The sequence below is a fragment of the Convolutriloba macropyga genome, chromosome 5 (genome assembly GCF_964194025.1).
Source record: "Convolutriloba macropyga chromosome 5, txConMacr16.3, whole genome shotgun sequence".
In the NCBI taxonomy this organism is placed as follows: domain Eukaryota; kingdom Metazoa; phylum Xenacoelomorpha; order Acoela; family Convolutidae; genus Convolutriloba; species Convolutriloba macropyga.
The window spans coordinates 48,755,479-48,766,863 of NC_134472.1; the positions used below are offsets into that span (position 1 = coordinate 48,755,479).

General features: G+C 37.5%; 2 protein-coding genes across 2 annotated transcripts in view; one reads left to right on the forward strand and one right to left on the reverse strand.

The window, feature by feature from the left end:
• LOC142339438 (store-operated calcium entry regulator STIMATE-like) overlaps window positions 1–11,385 on the reverse strand; it is a 432,078-nt gene that overhangs the window by 53,275 nt on the left and 367,418 nt on the right. The window lies entirely within an intron of this gene.
• Window positions 6,212–7,891, forward strand: LOC142340394 (uncharacterized). Its single transcript, XM_075390972.1, has one exon. It carries the CDS (start codon window positions 6,212–6,214, stop codon window positions 7,889–7,891), a length of 1,680 nt encoding a protein of 559 aa, XP_075247087.1.

Consider the following 11,385-nt stretch of genomic DNA (forward strand, 5'->3'; position numbering starts at 1 on the left):
AAAACTTTTCTGGCGTCAACGGGTTTCCACAGTTGGAAACAAGAAGATATTTTTGCCAGAGAACCGATTCGTAGACTAGCAATTTGTCTGAACACTAACGAAGCGTTTCTTGGTAACAACAGACAAAATCCATTTAATTTCCGCAAATTCAACCTTGAGCAGATTTATATTTATCGAAACGGTTTACCTGTGGCAGACAGTCCGATATCAACAAGTGATGACAAACGTCTTTACTTTAACACAATATCCGATTTAGCTTACATCGACAATGGTCATGGAATAAGTTTGACAGATTACCCAAACCATTTCATAATGGTTTTTGATATGACCAGCACCCAACAAGCATCCCACGATTTTATTCATCTTGAGCTTACAAATTCGTCAATTTCTATTGAGTTAAAATTTTCTGCGGCCTCACCGAACAATATAGAAATATTCATTATTGGCGAAAAAGCTAGCACAATATTTGTTGATAGTGCAAGAAGAGAATCAAAGAATCACATTCTGACAAATTAATGATGGATGAAGACGATATTAATTGTTTAATCCAAGGTTGCAAAACTCTTAAATATAAATTCCATGGTGTGTTTGCGGCCAACAACTTTCCGGAAAAAATGAACAGAAACAGCTTCCTTATTGTTAATGCAGCAACTGCTGAAAATATTGGCAGCCACTGGTTACTATTATGCAGAAAAAACAATCAACTTTTGTTTGCCAATCCCCTTGGTCAGCCCATTTCATCGTACAAACACCTATATCAAAGAATCGTTTCCGTTGGCAGCAATCGCAACATCTATCAACTCTTGGAGAATCAACCAATTCAAAGAGCAAACTCTAAACTTTGTGGACTTTTTTGTATTTACATTGCTCATTTTGTTTTCAATGCTCAAAAACTTGTAAATATTAGCGATAATGAATTGATTCGTTTCGCTTTTCATATGATGTTCTAACCTTACTAACTTGAGAAATTTATTTTTTTTTCAAAACTTTACTTTTTCTTCATACACAAAGCGAACACTCAATAAATCAGAATCAATATTCAATTTTCCATATCCACTCATAAAAATATCCATAATTTGACAAAAAGCGCCAGAATGAGGACCATACAAAATTGTTTCAACTCTTCGTAAAGTTTCACTATTAACAAAATCAGTTTGAACTTGTTTCGATGGAGGCCGGGCATTGTAGATAGTTTTTTGAGCAACTACTGGCATCTTGGCACTCGGTTTGAGATTGACATTTGTTTGTTTTGCAGAGCTGCTTTTCGATAAATTGTTGTGATTAGCAAAAGCTGGCAGTCGTTTGCGCACTGACTGTGAATCGGTTTTTTCTCCCGAACCATTGAATTTGATTGCCAATTTGAGTTTTGTAAAAACGTCTCCATTAGTCTCCAAGTTTGGTGCAGTCCAGAACAAGAATTTGAAAGCTGTATAAACACAAGGCACAGGAAAGCTCTGACATCGTTTCACTGTTTCGTTTTCAAAAGTAGTTGTATCAATCAGAACGTGATAATGACTATTTACTAAATTGCAAAATTCGGAATCAAAATGTGCACACACTGCATAAAAATTTCCAATAGAAAAGCTATGTTTTTCTTCAAGAATGAGAAATCTGAACTGTTTCTGAAATTGTTTAAAGTAATTTGGAGAACGCTCAAACATCGCCTCAACCATCGTTGTTGGCAACTTCTTTTTGAATTTTTGGTTTCTTCGCTAGTGGTGGTTTTGTTGTTGACAGCTGGTCAGTCACTGAGTTCTGTATTTTGCTAGCTGAGCTGACCAAATTTTCAAACTCTCCAAGAGTTAGAGAAATTCTCTGTTCAAACTCGTAATCGTCTGTTGCTTTTTTGAACAATTTCAGAAATACATATGTCCCTGTCCTTTCATAGGTTTTCAGCGTTGCTCTGATTAAGCGCTTATCAGTTTTGGAAATATCGAAATAACAATCTCCAAACTCTGTGTCTTTAGTGGACATGAAAGGCATAGTGTGCAACTTGTTTTATTACTTTCAAGTGTTATAATGTGTAAAACTCCTACTCAATGGGGCGGCAAGTTGGGTTTAAACAAGTGTCGTCAAACTGCCTAATTAAATCCAAATGATTTGTGAATACAGGCTCAAGTACGCCTATGGCGTACTTGAGTCTGTCTGTTGTTCACATATTGCATAATTAATTTCAGCTGTGACCTTAGATAAGACAAAAAACATATGTGAACCTAGGTGTGTACTTGGACCAGCAGTGCACTGTACACTTTTTATTGGAATTATATGCGTACCATATGTTTTGAGAACACAAATGTGACCCACCCTGGGTGGGTATTTTAGCAAGCAGTGCAGTGTACACTGTTTAATGATATTATATGCGGACCACATGTTTTGGTTCTATAGAGAAAACAGATGTGACCCTAGGTGTGTATTTGGACCAGCAGTGCAGTGTACACTGTTTATTGGAATTATATGCGGACCATATGTTTATAACTTGGAACAGATGTGACCCTGGGTGTGTGATATAATTAGAAGCACAAGTGAACCTACAGCAGTAAGGAAATTCTGATAAGAATAAACATGCACCAGCGTACAATGAAATGCTAATAATAAAATACGCTCTGGATAAGAACTGAGTTAGTACACACTATAAAGTGTATCGACCCATGTAAAATAACAAAATTTAGAGCATATATCAGAGCACATACACTACCAAAATTAAAACCATATTTGACCCCGGATATAATTTGTTGAATTACAGGTTGTGCAATATTATTTTAAAAATAGTTATTCATTTTCTTTAAACCTTGCTTTCAGTGCACTTTGCTTTCTTTCAACAGTTCGTTACCAGACAAAAACCTACCAACAGTCTTCTATCAAATTGGTTTTAATTGCTTTCTCAAAATTTGTACAAAAATTATGTCCGTTCAAATACTTGCTGAATCTGTAATTTCCTTGGAGCGAACATTGGTTTATCAGACAGTGTTCGAAAACTTTGTTGTGCTTATTCAACAGAAGAGACAAGGCGATGTTTGGCAAACTTACCAGCACTGCTTGATACCCAAGCTTTTCATTAACGCAATTGCTTCTTTACCAGAGAAGACAGAACCAGCAGATTGCAGTCTTATTACATCAGGAGGACATTTACCTCCAGAAACTTTGGGAGTCATTACCTGACGACGTTAAACGAATTTTGTTTCGTTACGATTGCGACTGTGTGCCTCTGTTTGAAAACCAGCTAGGGGCTTATCAGGCTTGCGAAAATTTAGCTGACATGTGGGGCATAAAGTCATCACCTTGCTCCCCAGAAAATCAATCGCAATTGGATTCAGGCAGCTTGCCAGTAACACCAGCAGTTGAGCCGAGTCCCAGTTTGACACCGACATCTAGCCCATCTCTCTTTGCGGGAATTACAAAGAACAATTCTACGGCTCTGTTGAGTGACAACCAGTTTGATACAACGTTACTGTCAGCTACACAATTTCAAACACCAGAACTAGCACGTGTTTTTGGCGTCACAGACACGCCAAAGATTTGCAATGCACAAAAGAAACGGCTACCTGAGAATTCTTTAATGGACTTATTTGATTAACTTGAAAACTAAACTTAATGGATCACCACAAAACTCTTTTATATAGTGAGATGCTAACTTGATTTTGTTTCAAGAATGTGTGATTTCAACTTTTTAAAAGCTAAATTTAACTTTTTAAATCTGTTTTATAGCTTTAAATCTGCTGAGTCAAAGAAATTAAAACATTGCTACTGATCAAGTTCAAACATGTTCAGAAAAGATTTTCATTATGACGTAAACATTTGTTTCCTAACAAACACTCAATTATTACAACAACTACTATGACGTGGTGAGATTTTTCAATATTATCTCCAGAAATACTTTTCCCAATCTGCAAAATTTTTGTTGTTATTATATATATTAAACATAAAGTTTAGAGATATAGCCATATGTGAGAGTATGCGGTATGGACGCTAATGACATGTTAACTCCATGCCACAGCTGTAGCATGGATTGAATTCCAAATTCAATTCATAAGTCGAAGAACTGTTCAAAAAATAAAAACTAATCAAAGAAAATATTTTGAAAAAATGCATTTCAAACGTCAAATCTTGACACTTAATTCAGTAGATGCCCTCTTCAGCTTACACTAGAATCAACTCTCATTTGTTACTTGGGGATCAATTAAAAAAAAAGAGCTTGTTAGTTTAAAAAAAACGAAAAAAAACTCAAAAAAAATTTTTTTTAACACAACCTCTGACCTTTGACCCCAAAAAAGAGGGTTCCAAAAAATACTTGGGATGAAACTGATTGTTCAGTAAGACTCAGCATACTCTAAAGTACAAAACATCTCATCACACTCGTCAAATTTTACTCATCCGTTATGGAGATAATTAGCCTCTAATTAGCGACTAATTAAGGGTTAATTAACCTAATTACTAATTACTGAAAACAAAAATTCAAATTTTTGCAACGGTTTTGTACTCACTGCTTGATGCCCGACATTATTGCTCATAAGCATCATCATCAAAAAACGGCTCCTTCACCGATTTTCGAAACATCTGGCAATTAATGTCACATTAACATCTGGCATTAAATAGCATATGAAGTACCCTAAGGAAAGATGTTAGATCGGTTTTCTTTAAATTTTTGGACTTATTGGGCCCTCAGTGTAAATTTATCTCATAACAGCTGTCATCAAAAAAGGCCTCAGAAAAAAGACACATGTTTATGTCATGTAATTGTCATGTAATTGTTAATTAATGACTTGATTGACAGAAAAACAAACTTTTTTTCTGTTTATTTTTGAGCAATTTTTTTATATGGGTCCTATGTTTTTCGGCACGGGGAGCATTTTTGCTCATCACACTTAAGAACGTAGGACAACTCTAACCATCCGTAATTGAAAATGCATAAAATAGCGCTTTTTATTACAATTTTGAATATTAGCATGTTTTTCCAGGTTCTCAAAAAAAGTTTTTTGACACAAATGATGATCAGCAATACTCGGTAGGGTTCCCTGTGGTGGTATATTTTGGCATACGATTGCAATGGAGAGTTGAAAACACATCTTTTTTCTCTCAAAAGTAACAAAATTTCGAAATAAAGGTATGCGCCAAAACCGACCAATCAGAAAACAGCATTTCAAAACTTCGAATTTGGCGCCTATGCAGTACTATAGTCTCTAATACTGTAAACCCGAGAAACCATTTCTTGTTCATTCGTTTCTCTAGCTCAACTGTTCGTATTCGAGTTTAACAATTCGTTCTTACTAAAGTTAGACAATTCAAAAATGGGTTTCCAGTGTCGTTATTGTGATTCTATTCTGAGTACAAAAGGAAATCGCTCCAGGCATGAGCATAATTTCCATCCTGATGAGATTGGTTTACCCGTATATCAATGCTCATTATGTGAGTTTACTTGTCGGAAGATTTCTTTGCTCGAAGAACACATGAAAACTGCACACCAACGATTCACCAATTGCTGTCAAAGCTGCCTACTCGGATTCAACGATTGCCATCTTTACGTACAGCATATGACTTCCGTTCATCACTTACCCGTCCTAGGTGAACAATTTCAGCCTCGAGACACTCCGTTGGAAAGTGCATTCCATGGAGTACTGAGATCGTTCGAGTCAAGAGCGGCCGAAGAGTCCAATGATCTCGAAAACTTTATGCGGATACAAAAACCCAAAATAGACGCTCTAATAAGTGAGCAGTTGACCCAGGGTCCTCAAAAAGTTCAACTGTGTGCAAAATTGCGGCTTGTCAAAGTTATGTATGATGAGCCAGATATGCCAGAAGATGACCGTATTGAAATATACGCAAACTCTCTGATGACTCCTGTCTATGCAAACGGACTGTCGGATGAAGCGTATTGGCAAATGGTGGAGAAGATGATGAGCGTATTGACAACATTCAACTCTTTGGGGAGTGGTTGGACACTCGAAAAAGTTTTCAAAGTTGACGTCAAATTCGCACGTTTCAGATCAATTCTTGGTTCATCATACATCGCGTTGCCGTCAAAAATTGCCAACTGCAGAGGATTGCTCAACGTTAGGAACCACGAAGATCGAGATTGCTTCAGGTATTGTTTTGTGGCCGCTTATCACATGTATCAATAAGTTTATATAGAATTCATCGAAACTATCAAACCGACAAAACTTCACCAACTACATACAATCAACCAGGACTGCATCAACCTCTGGGCGATTTTACTATGCCCATGGGCTTTGCAGACATTCCTCAATTTGAAACACTCAACAACGTTCAGGTAAACGTGTTTGGATACGATAACGGCCAGTTTTTCCCTCTAAAAATTTCGTCATACAGCTCAGATTTTGTAATGGATTTACTTTTGCTGTACGACTGTGACCGTCATCACTACGTCCTCATTACAAACCTTGTGAAGGTTGTTTGCTACGTGCGAGAACTTGATTACAGATTCTCCTACAAAATTTGTCGAAACTGTTTTTGGATTTGTCGAGAAGGACTTGACAGTTACAACCTACATCTCAATAACTGTTGCAAAATTGCACCTGCTGTCATTCATATGCCTTCAAGTGAGAACAACTCATACAAGTTCACGAACTTGGCTGCTACGTGGTTTGTCCCTCTTGTTATCTATTTTGACTTCGAGTCTTTCTTACGACCCGTATCTACTTGCAAGGGACCAAGTGATAAAGCCTTTACACAGGTCAAGGAGATACATGAACCGTGTGGCTTTGCGCTAACAGTGATAGATCACCACTCATCAAAGCCAATCTTTCATCATGTAGACAGTTCTCCTGCTTGCATGACAAATTTTGTCAAAATGCTTCACAAACTAGCCAGAGATATTTATCAGCAGAAAAGGAAGCACCCTTTCTTCAAAGGCGATAGACGAAACTTGGGAAAGTCTAACGCTACGCACTGTTGGATTTGTGAAAAATCGTTTTCAGAAACGGAAGATCCAGAGAACACAATTGACCTGGACCATTGCCACTACAGTGGTAAATTCTTGGGATGGGCACATGAGAAATGCAATCGCTTGAGACGAAATATCATTTTCACCCCTGTTGTGGGTCATAATATTCAAAATTATGACTTACATCACATTTGCTTGGCTTTGAACAACTGCGAGCCAACCACAACCATCAGCGTCATACCAGCCACCGACGAAAAATACATATCAATGACATTTGGTGTGCTTATTGACACTTTCGTAACGGAAAAGGGAAAAACAGTGAAAGTTTACGAATATCTTCGATTCATAGACTCCTTCAAGATGATGCACAGTTCTTTAGAGAAACTTGTTGAAATTTTACCCGATGACCCTTTCGAAATAATGAGGGCAATGTTTTCTACATTATCTGATGCTAAGCTTCAGCTACTTAAACAGAAAGGCTACTACCCTTACTCTTATGTGACTGGTAGGTCCAAGTTCAGTGACACCAGTCTCCCACCACTGAGCAAGTGGGGTAACACTCTGGACGGAGGGGCAGTGAAGGTAACGGAGACTAATTTACAACATGCACGCAGGATGTGGGAAATTCTGGAATGTGGAACACTGCAGGATTATCATGACTCATACTTGAAGCTCGACTGTGCACTACTCGCATGTGTTTGCGAATTCCATCGACAGTTGAGTTTCGATACGTATAATTTGGACTGTATGCACTTCTTCACCCTACCCAATATGGCTAAGGAAGCATCACTTAGAATCTGCAAAGCCAATGTCGACTTACTGACTGAGCGCGAACACTTGGACATGATTGAACCCGCAATTCGCGGTGGAGTCCCATCTGTCTTCGAAAGTCGGCGCTTTCTGCAAATAACTTCTATATTCCCAAACACGATAGCACGGAGGAATCCTGTTTTGGTTTCTGTGTCGACGCTAATAACCTTTATGGTGGCGTAATGCAATTAGAGAAACTACCGCTCGCCGACTTTGCGTTCAACACAGATATTCAACTTCAAGAGATTTTGGACACCGCCGATGACGCTAGCATTGGATACTTTGTAGAGGTCGATATCTCTTACCCGCCGAGCCTTCATGATGAGCATCGCCATTTTCCGTTGGCGCCCACAAAAGTCGTGGTTGAAGATGAGTGGTTGAGCGATTACCAGATCGAATTAAAAGAACTACACAATCTCCCATCTTCCAAAGTAAAGAAACTCCTGCAAACGTTCTTTGACAAAGAGAGATACGTGGTCCACTACAAACTGCTGAAACTCTATGTCCAACTCGGCTTGGTAATCAGGAAAGTTCACAGAGTGCTTCAATTTCGACAAGAAAACTGGCTGTCGCCATACATTACACTAAATAGTGAAAAGCGGCAAGTTGCGTCAAACAAGTTTGAAGAGAACTTTTATAAACTGATGAATAATGCAGTTTATGGTAAAAACTGTGAATCGAAAAGACGCAGAAATAAAATAACAATCTCACGAGATGCCGAGCATGCGCTGAAGATAATATCCAGTTTTGAGTTTGATCGCTATATGATCTTTGGGGAGAATTTAGAAGCCTTGACCACACTGCCGAAGTCCATTTATTGGAACACTCCCACTATTGTGGGAGCGACTACATTAGATCTTGCAAAATTCCACATGTACTCATTCCATTACAATGTCATGCGCCCCAACTTTAATTGTCGCCTTCTTTACAGCGATACAGATAGTCTCTTTTATGCGATAAAAAGCGACGATTTTTATACAGAGTTATCGCAGAAGCCTCAGTCACTAATAAGTCATTTTGATTTCTCAAATTACCCACCCAATCACTTTCTTTACGATACCACTAACAAAAGTATCGTCCTCAAATACAAGGACGAATTCGCCGGCGACTATATTACTGACTTTATCTGTTTGAAGCCGAAGCTGTACTCCACCCTTTCAAAAAGTAAGTTTATTCTCTCATAAAACAAAATTGTTAGTTGTTGTATAAAAATTCGTATTGGGTTAATAGGCATCTGGAAGGTGTTAAATCGTATTATATTTACATAGGGGGTTAGTAATTATAATAGCACCTAATTTTTCTCATTTCTTTCTTTCTTTTAGGTTGTCGAAAATTTTCAGCAAAAGGGGTGACGAGGGCCGCACAACAACATCTTCCCCACGTCGACTTCTTAAACACTCTCAGCACTGGAAACCACTTGCGCTCAGAGAACACCAGGATTGTGTCCGACCACCACAGGCTGCAGACAGTTACTACAAACAAAATTTGTCTGTCAGCTTTTGACAACAAGCGCTATCTACTACCCGATGGCATAAAAACCCTCCCGTTTGGCCATTATGAAATTGTCGATTATGCTATCGATGAAATTGATTGGAATAACGACGATGTGGAATGGGATTATGACGATTTTAGCGACTTACTTTTGAGCTCTAGCCCAGAGTGGGATAACAGTTTTGTTGTACCGAATTCCTCTCCAGATACCACCCAAAGCTCCAACACATGGCAACCACCAGACCCCGTTTTTGTCGCTGCTCAGATTATAAATGATTCGGATATTGAAAGTAGCGATATCGTTGATTTCGATGCCAGTTTTGAAGAAAACTCTACGCCCGATAATCTGTTCATTAATATTGAGGCAGAAGAAGCAAGTGAAAGCGAGTCAGAGGGCCCAGTGTGCAAAACTGCAAGGCGATATTAGTGTGCATAATTAAATTTAATTGCCCAGAGAGAGACACGCAAAACTGAACCAGTATTGATTTTGCATGAAGTGTGAAATTTGATTTTAATTTAATTTGTTTGAGTGTTTTGAAATCAAAAGCAAGCGGCGAGACAGAAAGCAAAGTTAAAGGGAAACAAAAGCGGCAAGACTCAAAAGTGAAGGATTGAATAGGAGAGGGATATAAACAGCGGCGGAAAGATTTTATCCCGCCTATCCTATTCCCACTTAACCGCCACTACCTATTATCCTATGGTTAAGAGTCGAATGATAACCCCCCCCTTTCTTTACGTAGGTATTATATACTACTGATGTGACAGAACACGTTTTTTCCTTAGCAATTGGAAATTTTGGATTTGATCTCTCAAAACATCAGTGCTAATTCCACACAGTGCTAATTTTGTGTCACATACAAAAACTTAGTGATATATTAGATGTTATTGATCATTAGTTGTTAATAAATGTACTGAAAACAGTGTCGCAACTACCCCTCAAAAGATGCAGTATAGGCAAAAAATAGATATATCACAGTGTTTTCTGATAGATTTTTTGTTATATTTTCGATGCGATTTTGACATACTTTTTCCGTTTGCTATCAACCCTAACTAAATTAATAACTTCAGAAAGAAGAAAGAAAATTTAGAAAAAAAACAGGCTGCGATCATTAATTCAGAAAAGACAATTAAAAAGAGAAGTTGAATGCAACTGTCGTTCTACCAGAGCCAGTTTAGATGTATGAAAATAACTTTTAAGAGTAAAATATCTCCCATTTCAAAGCTGAAGGAGTAAAAAAACTTCGATTTAAAATAAAACAGAACAAAATAGCAGAGTTTTTTTATCAGAACTGAATTTGAAATAAGAATTTTGACAAAAACAAGCATTTGAGAAAAAAATGAAGTTAGGTCAATGCTTAATCTTTGGGATCAACTCTGTTTCCATATTCTACCTTTAAGAGCGAAGGGGAAAACATAAAGAATGTTTTAAAACTTTTTTACAGAGTAGTAGTAAGTTTTGCAGAGTAAATTTAAGGCTACTGATAAATGTGTAAATGCTTAACCTTGTTTTTATTCGAGAAATTTTCATTTTTGAGTTGGAAAAAAATTTTCGGAGAGAAAAGATTATCGAATAACTTGTCTTGAAAGTTTTTGCACGCCATGCTGTTTCTAAGCGGGTGAGCTTTGTGACAAAAAACATTTAAATGAGATTCTTGATACTTTTTGAAACGGTTTCGGGCAGGGAAAACTTCGTCGTTTTCATCTCTTTTTTTATGAATTGTAGGAACGAATGCACAGCCAGTCAAAAACATAAGATTGAAAACCAAAACCAAAAAGTATCATTTCAAAGCGCAGTGAATTAATGGACATTGATGGAGTTGATGTTCTGCTTTTAAAAAAATTTGGGTGACCCAAAAAGCTCCAGAGTGGCCCACCTTTCCATAGAAAGAAAAAAACCATTTAATTTCATATATGGCAGGCCTTTCTAGATCGTCGGTGAAGGATCGTTCGGAACACGGTATATTGTTACCGTTTTTAAAAAATAGCTACCGTTTTTTAAAATACTGTTACCGTTTTTAATCCGGTAAATATATTATATTTAAAATAGCATTGCACAAGCAAAGTTTAATTATCAGCCGGCTTCACGATAACTGAGGAGTTCTTTAAACACGTTATTAGAAGGGAAATTTTTTCCTCGCTTCTCAGAAGCTCATTTATTTACCCACAACAAACTTATTAATTATTAT

Excerpts from the sequence above, each read along its gene's own strand:
- LOC142340394 (XM_075390972.1), top strand. The coding sequence starts at position 6,212 with ATGCCCATGGGCTTTGCAGACATTCCTCAATTTGAAACACTCAACAAC.